Source organism: Ruditapes philippinarum, unplaced genomic scaffold (genome assembly GCF_026571515.1).
Source record: "Ruditapes philippinarum isolate M1 unplaced genomic scaffold, ASM2657151v2 ctg467_1_1_1_1, whole genome shotgun sequence".
NCBI classification, from domain to species: Eukaryota; Metazoa; Mollusca; class Bivalvia; order Venerida; family Veneridae; genus Ruditapes; species Ruditapes philippinarum.
The window spans coordinates 160,370-179,814 of NW_026866614.1; the positions used below are offsets into that span (position 1 = coordinate 160,370).

At 33.1% G+C, this 19,445-nt stretch overlaps 2 protein-coding genes across 5 annotated transcripts in view; one reads left to right on the plus strand and one right to left on the minus strand.

Annotated features, from left to right (window-relative positions):
• LOC132733076 (myocyte-specific enhancer factor 2A-like) overlaps positions 1–1,106 on the minus strand; it is a 106,580-nt gene extending 105,474 nt beyond the window's left edge. The window contains exon 1 of the mRNA XM_060719664.1: positions 975–1,106. The gene's annotated coding sequence lies outside the window, so the exon portion shown is untranslated. The remainder of the gene's footprint in view (positions 1–974) is intronic.
• LOC132733075 (anoctamin-8-like) overlaps positions 1–19,445 on the plus strand; it is a 60,560-nt gene that overhangs the window by 15,041 nt on the left and 26,074 nt on the right. Inside the window, exon 1 of one of the 4 annotated variants that reach the window (XM_060719656.1) lies at positions 5,052–5,241. The exons of 1 other annotated variant lie outside the window; for it this stretch is intronic. In XM_060719656.1, the coding sequence (XP_060575639.1) occupies positions 5,169–5,241 (73 nt within the window). In that variant the 5' untranslated portion in view covers positions 5,052–5,168. Of the gene's footprint in view, positions 1–5,051; positions 5,242–14,448; positions 14,699–16,907; positions 17,177–19,445 lie in introns of those variants that run through there. 2 more of the 4 variants (XM_060719660.1, XM_060719659.1) reach the window with 2 other exon arrangements.

Here is a 19,445-nt window from a genome sequence, read left to right on the forward strand (position 1 = left end):
GAACCTTTCTCCCATCCTAACTCAACTATAGATACTTTCTGGATAAGATTACAGTACAGAAACGATTGACGGTTTCATTAGTTAATTGAATCATTACTCCAATTTCTGGACTCAATTTCAGTTCTCTTACCTATATACAAGACTCCAATTCAGAGACTTGAGTGTCGACTTCAATTTTGGACTTGTGTAGCCTTTTGAATCGCAATTAAAGCCTGAAAGCCATCAATGATCAAGATTTCAAATTAAAAATATATTTATCAATCAAGAGCCAAATTAGCTTTACTTTATTAATGTGCTGTCAACTTATATTATTTTCCTGAGGAAACAATTTGTGAGCGCATTTCCTTAACATTGATGCCAAATAATAGTCTATGACACCAACATGTATATTTATACAGTTACCCTCTAACAATCACATTTCCAGGACTTTATAGGTATAGTACTTCCTAAATTATATAACACCCTTGCAAGGCTTATAACTGTCATAAGATTTACACATATGTATATACATATCATTAAGACTGGTCCATCTTCAAGTATGTACACACGTACATTAAAAGTCTGTCACATTGGCTTGAGACTTTTCCAAATACATAAGATCTGTCCCAAGTATAGATGAAAAGATTTTAAGTTAATTAATAGATAATTAATTGTCAATTATAAAATTACATACTGTGTTAATTGGCAATTAAATATGTTACAATTCAGATCCAATCTTTATTAACATACCAATTAAAACTATGTCTTAAGTTATGTTATCACTTAAATAACTATATCTTAAAATCGTGTATTATATATACGACACACACTCACACAATATATCACACAAATATTAATAATGTAAATAAAATGGGAATTCCTTTTCATCATGTTCGAATGTACCACTCTGGTCGACCTACATTCTCCGGAGTATTTACTATAATTTACTACAAAAATATTCTGAAAGCTAAACAAAATTATGTCACATTCCTTACCCGAATTAAATCCACAATCGCACAAAAATAACTTATCCGTTTCTATTTTTGAGCCTATCTGATACCAAACCGTAGACGACTGGCTATTTTTGGATATCGTCTTTACTGACGTACTGACAGGCGCGCGCTAAAATTCTTCCGCATAGCTCACTGTATAAACTAATGCCTAAAACAATTTTCACTTAATTCTGATTAAGACATGTACATTTTTGTCATATTTGACAATATTTTTAAATATATATCTCTGACAAGACTTCAAGAATTATTTTTATTGGAACTAATTTAATCGCGCATCTAAGAGAAATGTCGGTTTCTACGTAAAGCGGTTACGTGCGTCATTATTGACCCAGTTTCGCTTCCTGCCGAGACTGTTTGAACTATTGAGCATTGATTTGATTTCAATCGTTTTAGATTGAAGTAGAATCGAAGTTTGTATGTTTTGAAACAAAGGACCTGATAAGCACTTTTTTCTGTAAATTGTAATTAAGCTATTGACGTCATACGACATGTATAGGCACTTAATTTATTTAATAATAAAAGGGAGATAACTACATTTCCCGCCATATGTCATCGCAGTCATAACATCATCTAAGTTCATCGAGTTGACACCGATCATCACCAATGGAATATTTTCCGACACACAATCACGGCTTCAAGTAAATAACTAAAGCCGTACACATACATTATACAGCGCACGATTAGTTTACCTTATATATTCCATTATTTATGATGTATTTTTTTTATTTATATTTTAGCAGATGTCACGTACATTGACAAACATGCATGTGCCAAAGACATGAATGAATGGCGGTTTGAAAAAAACTTATTTCGTCATCCTGTAATACATGTAATACATCCTTGCTATGAATACAGACTTATTTATTTTCAAAAAGTATACAATGTATGATATTGGTCCTGTTATTATTTTCTTTAAATGTGCACAACGTATGGTCCTTTACTAGAATACAATTATCAACGAAGCGCGGGGGGCATCAATGACCCTAGGGTGGGGTCAGGATGTCACTCGTGTTTTTACTAGAAATCTGCCGCATGTTTAATATATTAAGATTAAAATATACACAGTGAGTGCCACTTATCCTTAACTTGTATAATTTATGGATCTTCACATCAGTCCATAGCCGACTAATGTCCTACATTTCCGTTAACTTTACGTTGGCTTGCATTTTTCAAAGATTTTTACGGAATTCGCCTGCACCTGATTGTTTTTGACTGCATTATATCTATCAACCAATAATTCTATGTAAAATTGAAGCGCCCCACACTAAATTCATATAATAATGTCCTAGAATACTCGATTGTTGAATAAGCTTAACGTTGAAAGCATTATATTTTTTTTTTCATTTTCAGAGGATATTGATGATCATTTAAAAGAGCCAAGTGCACTTGATTAATTCAAACACATTTAACTAGTATTAGATCGAACACATTTAACTATAAGATCGATGTTTAAATTTTTAAATACAAATCTATTCAATATGAAAATGCTGATATATTATTATATACCAAAATATATTTAAAAAAATAAATAGCAATATTTAATTTGAAAATATGCATGGTCCGCCTCGTCTCGAGTCACGGTCCGCCCTGTCCCAAAATATGGTCCGCCCCGTCCAAACATACGGTCCGCCCTGGTACGGTCCGCCCTGTCCCACGGTCCGCCCTGTCCTACGACCATCACGAAATCTTTAATAAAACAAATGCATGTACTGAGTATGGATTTTGACCCTCCACCCAAAAAATCGCGTATTTTTGTTCTGATCTTACGAGGTCATCATTAATTATTAATAAAATAAAATAAAAGCGAAAAAACTACTTAAACTAGTAATCACACCGTTGGTTCGAGCCTTTTTTTGGGATCATGACCATGTTTCCGCGAATGACACTTACAGGAAGCGGATTCGAGAGCCGTTCAGATAAGCTTAAAGTTTTCATCACAATCTACATATATCTAGCGAGTTAAAACAAATACATTTGTATGTTCAAACAAGAAAAGGGACGACATTAAGTGATTACATCTATACATAAACTTGAGTGTTTCGTAGATTTCGCATTTATAATTTCTTGAGTAGATGACTACCAAAACATACTTTGTTTAGTTTTATGCCAGTCCCTTAGAATAATTCCAAACTATCAAAGAATTCTAAGAATTGTTTGTGCTGTTATGGCATGTAAAGTTTGTGGATTGTGAGAGTCATCCTTGTAGATACAATGATCTCCAGCACACATATCCGGAAATAACCGGATGCCGTGGCAATCCCTTTTGAACAGTTAAAGTGGAAATATCCACAAAGAATAAGGTTCACCTCTGATGAAAAACAAAAGCGATTTTCTCCAAAGAAATTCGTTATAATTGATTTACAGTTTAACGAAACAATATTTTGTGGAAAGTAGACTATTTAAGAAGCCAATGATATACATTCTTTGCTGTGAACCTTTATAGATATCAGTTTTTGCCACTTTTCTGAAACAGTTGTTTATGGCATTGGCGTTTCTTCCTTAAATCAAACACGCCAAAAAGCTAGTTTATCAATCTCAATTTACATTTCCACAAATTAAAGTGGTACGTGAGTATAACATCTTTTGAAAACATTCATGGCATCAATAGAATTGCATGGTCATGTTTTACATGTATGTGATTTGTTTTCCACGAGAATGGAAAAAAATGATAATCAACCCCATCTTGTCGTTTCATTATTTTACAAATTATCCATCACTTTCCGTCGCTTAGTGGCTAGAAAATTGTCCAACCTTTTGAGGTATTACTATCACCCCTCGTGATTATATTCCTATGTGTCAAACTCCGAATCATGATATACTAGTACCTCGACAAGGTTTGGTGATCTGTAAAAGCCAAACATACGTTGAAATGGAAGTAAAGACGTCCTTCTTCATTAGGAAAATAACAAACAAACCTTCATCAACCTACTTTGAACCAAGTCCTTTTTGGCTATTATTCTAGTGGACTAGACTAAGTGTCAGTTTTATACATGTGCATTACTTTTGTATTGGAGTTTTATTTTATAAATTTTAACAAGGTAAAGATATATAATTACATGAATTTTGAAACACAATATGTTCCTTTCTATGAACCCAAGCATTATAAGATAACTAAGAAATGCATACAATAAAGCGCGTAAAAGGACAGTCGTTTCGCTTGACGAACGTTTCTTAGTTTCATCGTTATGAATTACCAGCTGAAATCTCACAACTGGTCTATGAAATGACAATAATATGTACACGTGAAAGAATGTCCCGGAATTATGTCTATCATGAAGAAATCATTTTCAAATGTATTCTCATTTTATTGTGTGAGCGAAAAAGCATGATTTTTTAAACCACGCCGAAACGGTTCTATGAATATCTGCTTCATAATAAATACTAAGAACAACTTCCAGTTTTTCTATTTAACTTTTAGGCAGCAAATTAATCTAACCATGCGATGATTGCAGTCTAAGATCAGATCATATAGTCTGCACTGCTTTTTATTTAGTCAGTACATAATTTGAAAATTTGCCTATAATGATTGTTTTAGTCTTGATTGAAAACTGGACAAGTTCATTTGACATATTTAGCATGTCACCTAGTGTGTGCGTGCGTGCGTGTGTGTGTGTGTGTGTTTTCTTTAAATAAGCTAGGGCACTGAGAATACGGACCCCGGACATGTCACCCAACCTAAGGTATTTATAAAACAGTCTTTGTAATTTATATTGCATTACCAGTGTCTGTGAGACATGTAACATAATATTATACTAACTATTGTTTAATTATGTTCAAGGTTAGATACAACTTAACAAATGGCAGTTTATTATATAATAAAAAAATAACACCACTGAAATTTTCCTGAAAAAAAAAAGGAAATTAAAATAACAAATAAATAGATACTTTTGGTAATGCATCTCCTTCATATACATAATGTCATAAGTGTACAATTTTACATGGATTATGTATTGAAAAGACGAAATTATCTCTACTTTAATTTTGTTGTTTGCAATACCGCACACCGAGTAACAGACTTTAGTAAGCCATTAAAGTCACATGATAATCACGTGATAATCACGTGATGATATCAAGTTTAAAATGGCAGAACTACGCGCGCCAGACTGTCAAATTTGGTAAAAAAAAATCTGATTGAAAGTTTCTGTTTTAAATTATTTTGAATCGTTGATCAAAGATATGGAAGTAAAGAACAAAGAAACGGTAGATAAAGACGATGTAGATAAAAGAAAGTCAATTAGACAGAGAATTCGTAAGTTGTTTTTTGCACAATTGATCAGTGGCAGTGTTCATAATCATATTTTGCATAAAGTATTAGGTGATAGATCTATATATGTTTGTTATTTAAATCTGTGAAATTAAAGTGTATTGTAACAGTTTTTCAGGACTTTCAAAAAAAATGTAGATCAAACATTGAATTAAATATTTAAAGGTCTTCAGCTTTTTAAGTTTTGTGTAGGTGGAGCTTTTGTATACTTATTGATTAAGCTGTTTTAGTAATCCAAGCAAATCAAAGAAAAATCTTAGAAAAAATTACATCCTGATGAAGGTCTTGAAAGACTGAAACCGGTAGATCTTAGAATAAACCAGTTATAAACCATCCTGATGTTTGATGTGTATTCTCTCCTTCCCTGGATTTACTTGTTAAAAAATTACTTATTTAGAGTGGGAGGTCATGCTAGTGGATTAGCATATTTTCATATATATTATATAAAGTATAATCTATATAGTGGTTGAATGTTAGTATGTTATTTTCTTCATATTGAGAATTTGTGAATATTAATGGAATTTTTATTTGGTTGGTGTTACTGTGTGTATACATCATTGATTTCATACCAATGAGAATTTAGTCTTCACAATTCAATTTTCACAGAATTATGTTGATGCCAAAGTCATAAGCTTCTATATTATCCATAACTGAGTCCACCCTGCAAGTATTAGACCATCTTGGTCAAGTCCCTTTTGTGGCCTTAAATGCTTTATACAGTTTTTTTTTACTGTATTATTAAAAGTCAGACCATTATTCAAAAGCATGACAAATGATATCAAAGAGGTAGACTGTTTTAATATAAAATAAGATGCTGCACATTTTGGTTATATTATTGAAGATTCCTGATTTTGTAACAATTGGCTCAGTCAGTGGTTTTTTTGTCAAAATTGTGAAGGGGCCTGGGCCTGTTCATTTTGTGAAAAAAAGCGTGCTATGTCATAAAATTGTGAAAAAAAAGAAGACATATTACTTTGCATTTCGCGACATTTTGAAACTGGAAATGGTTGATTATAATTTCTGACCTGTGTAAAATCGGCTTCGAGTCGGTACTTTAACCCAGTTAACATGCCCAAAAACCATTTAACTTGATTAAAACTATTTCTGTGTTATTGCAATTAGGGTAAATTAAGTTTTACATGAAGGTAAACAATGTATTTTGAAGATATAGTCCCAATATTTTGTGAAATCTCTTTTGAAATTGTGAATTTTTTTCCCCAGCTTTGTGAAAAAAAAGTGCAATTTTGAATTGTGAAGGGGCCTTATATCGGCCCCTGTTATAGAAGGAAAAAAAGCCCTGAGCAGCTGCATGAATAGTAACTTTAACCTTAATTCTCCATGAATAATTGATGTTGAACAAAAGTCTGGAGGATTTAGTTCACCCAGAAGTACATACAGAATGTGAGGTGGTTATGTGAGAAATTGAAATCAGTCTTTGGTTGTTGTGTGTTTTTGTTGTTGAAGACAGCATGCCAATAGCAGAGTATTCCTGTCTGCTGTGAAAGATGGCGCATCTAATATAGTAAAAAAACTTCAAATAATATCTCCTGGGCCGTGCTTTAAAGAAAGTCTTTAGTGTATCCTAAGTCTTAGGACATAAAATCAACTTAGGACTTATTTAAGACAGTTTCATTTTTTATCTTCAGTCAAAAACTGTAGACTATAAATAAATTCATTCTCATGAGAAAAGTTAAGAAATACAATGACAGACCCTTTTATTCGCAACATGTAAATGCCCATCATACAATGTATCATATTTTATATTGTCTCATTGAATGATAATGCTTTTCCCCTGCATTTGTGGCAATGTAATAAAAAAGTAATCTGACCATAATCCATAAGCTAGTTTTTGTGTTGCCTTGAAAAAGGCGACATATAGGGGTTACTTTTGTCGGCGGCATCATTGTTAGCGTCGTCAGCGTCCCCTTAAGCTTGTCCGAAGCATAAGTCAGTCATGATAAGTCCGATTGACTTCAAACTTGGTATGCATGCTTCTTATAATGATCCAAAGTGCAGTGCACAAAACCGGTACTCTGCACTTCTTAATTTTGAGTTATTGCCCTTTGTTAATTTTCATACTTTATTCTTGTCAGGGCCATTTCTCCTAATGTATAAAAGCTATGGACTTGAAACTTCAAACTCGTACTGTTACTAAACGCACAGAAATCATGGAGAGGTAATTGCACTATTTGGTATCTTTAAGTAAAGCTTTAGCTTTTATCTTCTTTTTTTTCAAATATGCATACCTATCTGACAATATTATAAACTTTTTTATGTGATTATATAAAATGGAATTTCTTCAGCAAACATTTTAAAACAAATTAACTTTGTTCAATGATTATGAAGATGTGTTCTACAAAAGGATAGGCTTTATTTTAAAAAGAATACTAAAACATTAAGCATTTATCATAAAATAAATATGTACAAATTGGATATAGAAAAAAAAGACAAAGTTTGCATTTCACTACTTGCACATTAAAATTTTATAAGTTCCTCTAAATGTGGGTTGAAGAACAGCAGTGGAACCAGGACTTTGTTCCACACGTTGATGTTATTGTATGTGTACTATTTTTTATGCAATAAAAGTTGAATCTCAAGGGGCAGGTCAATGAATGAATTTGTGAATTTGAAGAAATCCTAATGTACACCTCTGCATTATTTGATGCACTTAGAGCTACAGTGGGTGAAATTAACACTAGCTTGATAGCAAGTAGGTTTCCTCTTAAGCTTGGAAAAATTTACAGTTTACTAATGAAAATTGCTTAGTTTTTAGCCTAAACACTTCTATGGATGTTTCTAAATACAAAATTTCATAATGTTATGTCTAAGTCGTGAATTCTGTTCAAGCCAGTGCTAGGTGAGTGGACACTAGTTTACACTTAACCACTACCATGCTCAAACAGACAGACCCTGAAACATTTTCTATATTACCATTTTGAGCAATCCTCATTTTGTCATTATTGCTTGTAATTTCAATGTTATTGTAATATTTTGATGTGTAAGTTTGTAAAAGATTGATATAATTGTTGTAAAAGTTGCCAAGCGTAAGTTTGTCATTGACAGGTAGAATATATATAATTATACATGTTCAGCAGCTGTTGCTGATTAACTGTGAAAGCTAGCGGTGATGATTTGCTAACTACCCTCATAACATACCTATACTGCCATAAACATCAATGTAGTCTGACCAAATTCCAGACTGCTAGTTGCCCAGTTTCAATATCCTGATGTTGCCACCCCTTAAATTGATAATAAGAAATTCCTAATTTAATGCTGGATGAGTCCATTTCGCAAATTTATCAGCTGTTGCCACTGAAAATGTTGTTCTATAATGAAAACTGAGGTGGCTCTTGTATATATGGTTAGATATACTGATGAACAGATGGATAAACTTAATGGTATTTTGTTACAAATAATTGTGATAATGAATCTAGATTTCTTTTTTTTTCTAATTCATTTGTATGATATAGATTTATACTGTAAGGCCATTGAAGAATTTATGTTTGTGTCTGGTCTTTTACCTGTCCTATAAATTTGATGATTTTAAATTTGTGCACTGACTAAATACAAGAAAAAGTAAACAGAAGTTGATCAACAAAAAAGGACAAAAGTAATAATAATGAGATGGAAACACACAAGTTTGGTAAGGGGACACTGGATAAAAATGCTAACATTATTTATCAATTTCTCCATATTGTGATTTTTATGACAAAGCATCTTGTTTCAGTTACACTATATGATTATATACATGTATTGTATGTATTTATTATTGTTATTTTTTGGGGATATGTTGTAGCAACTTTTCATGGAACCGTGTAACATGAAAATATTCTCATCAAGAACACTCTGAACTATATGTTTTTTATACAAGATAAAAAATCAAGCAAAGCTGTATCACAATAACAGAGTCAATAATATTCTTTATGATTTACCTGAAATTATTGGAAACACCTGCAGAATTTATGGAGTTATATCTATTGATTGAAGACAATGACAATGCTATTACTATCATTATTAATAGGTTTTAGCTCACCTGAGCACAAAATGCTCCAGGGGCGAGCTTGTTCACAACCTACAATTTCAAAACTTTGGGCACATTTTGAAAGTATTTTAGTAGAAATTACCAATATTTTTAATTAGGCACTCTTACAGGTGTTTGAAATGGATAGAGTTAGGTTACATTTTTAATTTTTTATACTATACAAGTATAAAAAATTATAAATCATTTAGATTGCTTGGATTGGTAGCTGACTGTTATTTTTTTCTCAACAATTATCAATTAAAATAATTTTTCTCAAGGATAATATTACAGATAATTTAGTTTTATTATTTCTGAAAAAAGAGCATATCTTATTTCCAAACATCAATCAGAAAAATATCCATATAAGTCTAAGACTATTCATTAAATTTTGTTTAAATTTGGCATTCAAAAGTTGTTTTAGGGACTGTAAACAACAACAACAATTCAACAATGTTATTAATTTTTCAGTTAATCTTTCAGTTTCTTATACTGCCCATTTAGGGTTTAAATTTAGTATTTTTATTCAGCATTTACCTATAGTAGGGTATGAATGATTCACAGCTTCATTCATGCATGTAGCAGCTGCTGAAGGATGTCTTTGGAAGCCTTAAAACAATGCATGAGCACATCAATGCCCCTGCATGAATGACTACAATGTACCAAGGGAGGTAACTGTTCTAAGCATTTTATGCTTTGTCTGAGAGAAGTTATGTCTACTTTGGAATTGGTATATACCAGTAATGGATGCACTATTTCCAATGCTTACACTTGGGAAAATTCAAAATTAAATGCTGAGTTACGCTACAAAAGACAAGCACATTTCAGGGTGTTTTATTTATTATAAAACAAGTAGCTATATAGCTATATTAATACCGCAAAATGCCCTCAATAAATTTACCATACTAATTGGTGGAACAACTATTGTTTTGCAGCCAGCTGCCCAGATAGCTTATTCCCATGCATGATTTTATCATCCCCGGCAGGATTCAAACTTACAGCTGCTAGGGGCAAGTGATTCAATTAACATGTATTATATTAATTTTGTTGGTCTTTAAGTCACACCAACATTGTCAAGGTCATATAGGAGCTTTCCAACTTTTATGGCACAGCCAAAACTGAGGATTCCTTTTATAATATCATTTCAAACACAAGCAGGTTTCTGTATAGAGCCAAAATTTCAGTAAACCTGCTGATTCCTGATAGGATTTGAACCCACAGCAGTTAGGGGCAAATGATTTGAAGTCCCACTCAGCCACTGGGGCTCCTACTAGTAATTCAGTCAGTGGCGACCTTAGTATACATGCCTTTATGTTAGACACATTAAGAAATTGTTTGTTGTTTGTATTCTAAGTGACAGAAAAATGAATTGTCGCAAGTTCTTTTCATGTCAGACCCTATTGTTTGTGTTTCCCTCTGTTTGTGCTTGGCTTACACTTGACCAAATGGACTTGTTTGACTTTCAATACTGAACTCTATTATCAGTTATGACGTTAAGCAGCAGGGCCCTCAGTTCACAAATTTTGGTGCAAAAAATGGGGCATAATTTTCCTCCTAAAACTAATGGTTATGCAGAAAAATTACCAGGAATTGAACAGCATGGAAATTACTCCCTCCTTCAGGTACAGGTTCCCCTCACAGAGAGAGAGAGAGTCCTGTCCAGATGAAAATGTAAAAATGGCAAGGCAACAGTATAGGGCCTGGTCAGACTGTGCAGATTTACAGGCTGGCATTCAGGTTCAAATATTATCTGTATAGAAAGGGCCTCACTTCTTTCCAGCCAGGTTCCCGAAGGTTGGTGGTTCTACTCAGGTGACTGAAGTAATGTTAAGACAGGCAACTAATAGGGTCCTTCCCCACCATAAAAGCTGAAAAGTCTTTATATTGTCATCTTAGTGCAGTAATGTGTTAACTACTTATATAACTTAATAGGAGTTAGCCCGTTATGCCCTTTTACAAAGTGGTGCTGTGACTGATAAACAACAACAACAAAAAACAAAAAAAACACACCAAAACTTCTGGTTAGGGGTGAATATTGTAGGGCACTTGTTGCAAGGTATATGGTAAATTTCTATTTTATCTGTTCTTGTCTGTTCTACAAATATTTATTGTGGCAATAAGTTTTATGAAATTTTGATCTGATATTATTGAGAACAGGTCTGGATGAGAATTTAAAGATGATATCATTAATGTTTTCACCCTTTGTTTCTTTAGTAACATATATAACTATATACTATCACTGAAAATTTATTTTCATAAAAGTTTATTTTCATATGATTTCTTGGCATTTATCCACCCATTTTACTTTGTAAATTGTAATTAAAACTAAGCACTATGATGTGTTTGTTCTCGATTTATTTTCTGTAACAAATCTGTTCATTCAGGATATTTTGGCTCATATGGAAGCATGCAGCTTTAAGCATGGTTAAAATTCAAATACTGTTATTGTTAGAATAGCCTGAACTGCCAATAAGAACCATTAACCATCTTAAAGTCTTAAATGGACTTACAGGCTGGAAAATTTTAAAATACATTTTGACAAAATAGTGAACAGTGCAGACAATGATGAGACAGCACAGAAGTAAAGACTGATCTTGGTCTACAATGGTCATAATTATATACGTAATAAGTCAGTTGCCATGCAACCAGCAGGCAAAAGTCAAAGCTCAAAGTGTTTAAATTACTTGATAAAGCATGTAATTTTTCTTTTTCTACTGTTTCTAAAATGTTGATTTTAGTATTGGCACATATTTAAGTCTGTTTAGACAAATTTAAGAGATTAAAAGAATAATAATCACACTTAATTGTAGGCTGTATACAAAAACACCAAATGCAACAGAAACTCAAGAAGAGTTTTCAAGTTCTCCTGATTAGTATTGAAACAACAGTTTATGTTGTTGTTGCTGTTGTTTTGCTGTTGTTTTGCTGGTAGCAGGTGTTTGTTTCAATCAATTACTTTAGAACACTTTATAGGTTATAGACAATTTCTTTAAAGATCATGCACAGTGAATTTGCTCATAGTATGAAAAAAGTTTTGTGTAAGGAATATAAAGAGTTTAGAGAAATCATACAAAATTTATGATAAATTTCTTTTTACATTAAATTTTACGGAAATGAAGTGTTTACTATAAAGTTGAAAAAGCTTTAGTTTAAAACAAACCTTATAACCAAGTTACATTCTTGGCAGATATTGATTGTATCATAGATAAAGAATCAGATTAACTTATCTTGAAACTGTTTCATATTTTGAAAGGCTTGATCCTTACCTGAAACACACAAGTCATACAGAATTAGTACTGGTTTCTGTACCTTAATAAGGACTTAATATCAGCTTACAGTCAACCAGTAATGAAACCCTGACCGCCATTATACTTTAGTACATTACCTGTTAACCACTAGTCCAAGCCATTAACCACTATTATACTAAAGCCTGTTTAAACCACTGAGCCCAGTACACAATGCTTTAGTCCAGCCTGTTTAAACCACTGAGCCAATTACCAATTACTTAAGTCCAGCCTGTTTAAATCCTGGTATCCAGTACCCAATGCTCTGGTCCAGCCTGTTTAAATCACTGTATGCATTTACCCAATCTTGTAGTCCAGCCTGTTACAATCACTGTACCTAGTACCCAATGCTGTAGTCCAGCCTGTTTAAATCACTGTACACATTTACCCAATGCTATAGCCCAGCCTGTTTAAATCACTGTACCCATTTACCCAATTTTGTAGTCCAGCCTGTTTAAATCACTGTACCTAGTACCCAATGCTGTAGTCCAGCCTGTTTAAACCACTGAATCCAGGACCATTTACTTTAGTCCAGCCTGTTTAAATCCCTGTACCTAGTCCCCAATGTTCTAGTCCAGCCAGTTTAAACCACTGTACCCATTTACCCAATGCTGTTCACCATCCAGCATGTTTAAATCACTGTACCCATTATCCAATGCTGTAGTCCAGCCTGTTTAAATCACTGTACCTAGTACCCAATGCTGTAGTCCAGCTAGTTTAAACCACTGTACCCATTATCCAATGCTGTAGTCCAGCCTGTTTAAATCACTGTACCTAGTACCCAATGCTGTAGTCCAGCCTGTTAAAACCACTGTACCCATTATCCAATGCTGTAGTCCAGCCTGTTTAAATCACTGTACCTAGTACCCAATGCTGTAGTCCAGCTAGTTTAAACCACTGTACCCATTTATCCAATGCTGTAGTCCAGCCTGTTTAAATCATTGTACCTAGTACCTAATGCTGTAGTCCAGCCTGTTTAAATCACTGTACCCATTTACCCAATCTTGTAGTCCAGCCTGTTTAAATCAATGTACCTAGTACCCAATGCTGTAGTCCAGCCAGTATAAACCACTGTACACATTTACCCAATGCTATAGCCCAGCCTGTTTAAATCACTATACCCATTGACCCAATTTTGTAGTCCAGCCTGTTTAAATCACTGTACCTAGTACCCAATGCTGTAGTCCAGCCTGTTTAAACCACTGAATCCAGGACCATTTACTTTAGTCCAGCCTGTTTAAACCACTGTACCCATTTACCCAATGCTGTAGTCCAGCATGTTTAAATCACTGTACCAATTATCCAATGCTGTAGTCCAGCCTGTTTAAATCACTGTACCTAGTACCCAATTATGTAGTCCAGCCGGTTTAAACCACTGTACCAATTTATCCAATGCTGTAGTCCAGCCTGTTTAAATCACTGTACCTAGTACCCAATGCTGTAGTCCAGCATGTTTAAACCACTGTACCCATTATCCAATGCTGTAGTCTAGCCTGTTTAAGCCACTGTACCCATTTACCCAATGGTGTAGTCCAGCCTGTTAAAACCACTGTATCCATTATCCAATGCTATAGTCCAGCCTGTTTAAATAAATGTACCCATTACCCAATGCTGTAGTCCAATTTGTTTAAACCACTGAACAAAGTACCCAATGCTGCTATTATCAAGTCTGTTTAAAACTGTACCCAATACACTATGCTGTAGTTTAATTTGTTTAAACCACTGTACCCAGAACTTCCTTAAATATGATTACAAATGGTAGCCCTAGGGACAATGGGCCCTTCAGTATTCTCTGACTACTAAACCTGATTTGCCTTGTGATCTGCAGTAAGTATTGAGTAAATTCTGAAAAGTTCAATCAATAGTTTTTCCTTAGACAGGGAAGTTTTGTCAAGAATGGTGCTCTCTGCATATTTGGGAAACAATTTTGCTGAGTGGAAAAATGATTTAGACTTAAGACGTTGAGGATTTATCTTTTCCTTGTAATTTACTTTTTTTCCTTGTGATGTTTATGTGAAAATACTTCATGCATATGAAAATGAATTAAATTTGTATGCTGAAAATCTGGAAATATATTCCTAAGTTTTTTACCTCATCATGATTATTTGAAAACAACACTTTATGGCTTTTAGTTTTCAAGGTGAGTAAATAACTGATACTCTAAAGTATTTTTTTTGAGTTATTTGACTTTTAACAAGAGTCCCTAAGACAACAGCTATTTGCTTTTTCTGCATCTATGTTGGTTGCTGGATCTAACAGTGATTTAACCCTTAACCTGCTAACAGGTTTGCTATTCTTTGAATTTGGAGCAAAGGAATGAATTGAAAATTGTATTTTGTGCTATTCTTCACCTGATTTGAGTGAAAATGCTTTTCAATTTTGGACTATTTTTCTCAATTAGAATAATTATTATTCTGGAAAAACAGTGAAAGTGACTGATCTGAAATTTTGTACACAAGTTATTGGTCTTGAAACATACAAACAAACAAAACAAACAAGACCTACATTAAATGGACTATAAATCTGGAGACATTATTTGCAGCCCCATCATGTCAAAAAGCCTCAGTGGAGTCCCTTTTAGGGATTTGAAAATACTAAACCTAAGCTACAGAGTAGAGTATGGTCAGAATAAGGTGAATCACTTTCGGTTCCAGCAGGTTAAGCTTTTACAAGCAGTAAAGTCTCAGCCAATGGTCAGCCTGCTCAAACTGTTCTTGTTGAGATATTTAGATGAAACAATCTGTTGTATAAATACAAAAGCATTAATTTAGTATTGATAAATGAATTACTTACATACTATAATAGCTTATGTTACTTTCATAATTATAAAACTTGTAATATTATATGCATAGAGAGGTATGTATGGTGATCCTTTGCTTAATATGCTCTATGTATACTTAAGTAAAGGACCTCAAGCACTATGAAAGTAATCAGGATATAATACATCTTTTTAATTGTCTTCCTTGCATGAAGAAGGAAACTCTTATAATAGGCCCTGATACATGTGACTTGTTGCGAACTGCAACTGAAGATGGTCCAGGTCATAATATTTTCCCCATTACTTTATTAAAAAATAATTTCCTTAGTTTTTATGGGGAAAAGTGTAGAGCCCACTCATTCACAAGTGCCCAGTACGTAGAATTAAAGAAAACAAAGAAAGTCAATGCTTCTGTTAAAAAATGAAATGGTGTGTTTGATGATTTAATTTTACCTTAAAATGCTGATTTTCCACCCCAAGAAACATTCTACATATGAGTTACTCACTAAAATGAGTGGCCCTGGGCCGTGTACTTCATTCCATTGAAAATAATGAAAAAAAGTTATTATCAAGAACTGCCTGTTTTAATGTTGTTTTTTTGCCCCATGCAAATCACAAATAGGCACTGTGATAAGGTGAGTGCATAATGTAGGACAGTGTTTAACTCACCCCACTAAATAAGGTAAATAGATTTCTCCATTTTACAATGTGGACAAAACCATTCATGACTTCAAAATATATACAGACTGGGTCGTCAGCTGCCGAGTGGTTAAGGTCGTTGACTTCAAACCACTTGCTCCTCACTGTTGTAGGTTCGAATCCCAACAGTGACTTTAGACTCTTTCATGTGAGGAAGTTATCCAACTAACTTAGGAACATTGATGATTATACTCATGTACCAGCTTGTGCCTGAAATAATGCATGGAGGGTCACCTGAAGTCTTCCTTCACCACTGAAGCTCCAAAAGTTGCCAAATGACCAGTCACCTCTACTGTGATGGTGTAACTTAACCTCCACCCACCCCACCCCTACCACCACCACAGCCCCCCCCCCCCCCCCCCCAAAAAAAAAAAAAAAAAAAAAAGAAAAGGGAAAAGAACAGCAATGACTTTGATCAGACAGCATGTATTATTGTGCTGGCTTATCTTGGTATGAACTAATACATGGTAAAATTCTGTAGCCACCAGGTGTCTGAGGGATAATTGTAATCAATGGGAATAAACTGATTATATTTAACCTACTGTTTCATGTGTTAACACTTCAGAAAAAAAAGAAATTCTTTTCATTTCATTTTCTCATATTTAAATTACATCTCAGTATGCTTAATAGAATAAATACTATTCCCACTGTGAACTATATAGACGTCTAAATTATTGGGCAGATTTTGCCGAGATATGGTTAGAATTTAAATACCCGTAGCGATAACATTTTACGCATTTACCGCATTTACCATTTATATTTATGATATTAATTTCATGAAGTTATTTTTTTTTTTTCATTTATGAAATATTTGTGGTGATTTTCTAGTATTGGTTAGAACATATAAGTACCATAATAGTATGTGTCTTAGTTATAGTGAATATTATATTCTGCAGCATGTAAATGTCACCAGTTAACGATGACTTAGCTAAATGTTTCCTGGCTTCTTGTATGTGGAAAAATTGGTGACATACACGTTTATATTACTTCCTGGCAGATTGGTTGTTGTGGTTGTTGATTTTTCTCGGATATGTAAATAATTCTGTTTATGTGCTCCAGTATAAAATTGGAGCATTGATAATCTGTAAGAGTGTAAAAATGTAGGTTACAGTTTACGTTTATTTCTACAAGATAAGAAAATGATGGATTTTGATTTTCGGGGTTTGTATGTTTTGATTGTTTACAGAATATAAAGAATTTATATTATTTCAGTCATGTACAATGTATATTCAAATTTTTGAATATTTTTGCTGGTTCAATACTGAATTATTTCTTTTTCTGTTGCATCATATACATATTTTCAATATACATAACTAAATTCTGTATAATACAATATTCTGTCAAATGTTATGAGATCAACGATCATTCAATAATTTTGTACTTGAATTCTGGTTTCAAGCTTTGACTATAATACATGTACCTGTTCCATTCTTGAGCTGTAAATGATGTAGATGATATTTGCTCATCTATAAGATATATAAGTTATTGATTTCATAGAAATGTAATATTAATACTCTCGTTAGCATTCTTTTGCCTGTAAATATACAAAGTAGTCAAATATTATAAATTTTATCAATGAGAAATGTGAATTATACTATTCACTGTTTATAATCACATATAATACTTTTTATCACCATTAAACTGAATATTTATCCACAATTAAACCAAAATAGAATATAAAGGGAGATTTTTTTATGTGAAAATAGTTTGTTATGTGAAAATAGTCTTAGTTGTGAGATAAAAAAAACTCGCCATCTCCAATGAAAATAATTGGAATAGCTTTCACAGCTTACCAAGATATGTAACAGGTCAATATAGATGGTAAACAAACTAATATTCTTCAAACACAGGTGAGATGTTGTAGAATATTGTTGTTGTTTTTTTTATCTGTGTTAAGGTAAGTATGTATATTACCTGCCGAAGATTCAATCAACTTTTTGAAGCTGTGTGAAGATAATGACTGCAGATTTATATTACCAGCATTATAATTTGTTTTGTTGGGTTTTACCGGCACACCGGCAATGTAAAGGTCATATTGGGTCATAACTGGGTCTGAAACCACGATGTTGAGGGGCACCAGCATTATAGTCTAGCGGGGCCTGATGATAATTCTGTGTTACCTGTGCTGACACTTTATTTATAAGTATTTTTATACTAAGATACTATTACAATTAACCTGCTGGGGAAAACTGATTCTGCCCATGTGAAAAGTGCAGACTGTCAACAAGATAAGCAGGCACAACTCGTGCCCTCTGATCATGGTCTGCATGCACTGGTCACTATTTTGTCTGTAAATATTTTTGAAAATTTTCCTTAAAATGAAGGGTTAATTAAACTTATAAGGGGACTAGCTCCTATTTGGACAAGTTAATTACCTAGTCAGTGTGACAAGATATTGTGCTATTTTGTGTATATGCGAGATTCTGACCCAAAACAATAATAGCTCAGAATCTAGCTTTGGCACGTCAATATACTTTGACTAGTAAATTAGCATAAGTAAACATGGATAAATTTGGGTCATGTTTTTTTAAATTTCCTGAGCTAAGTGATACTTTTGTCACAACTGTTTTCAATTATCATAACTCGGGTAAAAACTAAGTAATTCAAGGTAAATTAAGCTCTGTTGTTCATTTACTGTTGTTAAAAGGTATCTGATATTCATTAACAACAGAAACAACAGTGATATATCTAGCTTTGCTGCAGTGTTTTCTTTTTCTGTTTTTCTGTATCAAAGATTCTACAGCAATCAATATCTTTCTCAAATTTTCTCCATTTTTATGAGAATGCTTTGAGATCACAATTAATTTATCTCCATTTTGACTATTGAAGAGTATTCAGATCTTCTTTTATACTGATATGTTTATTTTCTTGAAGTACTAATAAAATTGTGGTTACCATGGAAACAGATTTTATTTCATTAAGTATTTTAAAAGAAATTGAAGAAGTACTTTTCTTATATACAGATATATCATATGCTATGAACAATGTTTCTTTTTTCTTTTCATCTTTACTTTTTATCTATACAGCCAACTGGTTGAAACTAAATTAACTTGGGCATATATTAAATATACAAGGGGTTATCCAAAAATTCGTGGACTTTCTTTGTTGTGTAAAATATATTTGAGATATTAATTTGAACTTCTTACACTGCTTAGAAGAATTAATAACAAATAAACACAGAAAAATTCATGTGAGTAGCTTCTTACATTACAACAATATTTAATTTTACATAAACACATGTCGGCAACAGCGGCGCACTCCAGAAATTTATTGACGTCAACGTCATAATATGTACGTACTGTTCCTTTCAAAAGGTGTTGATAATATTCTACAATGTATGCTGATAAATTTTTATTACAATACACGTTGACGTTCAAGAGATATTTAAAAAGTCCACGAATTTTTGGATAACCCCTCGTATGTATCATTT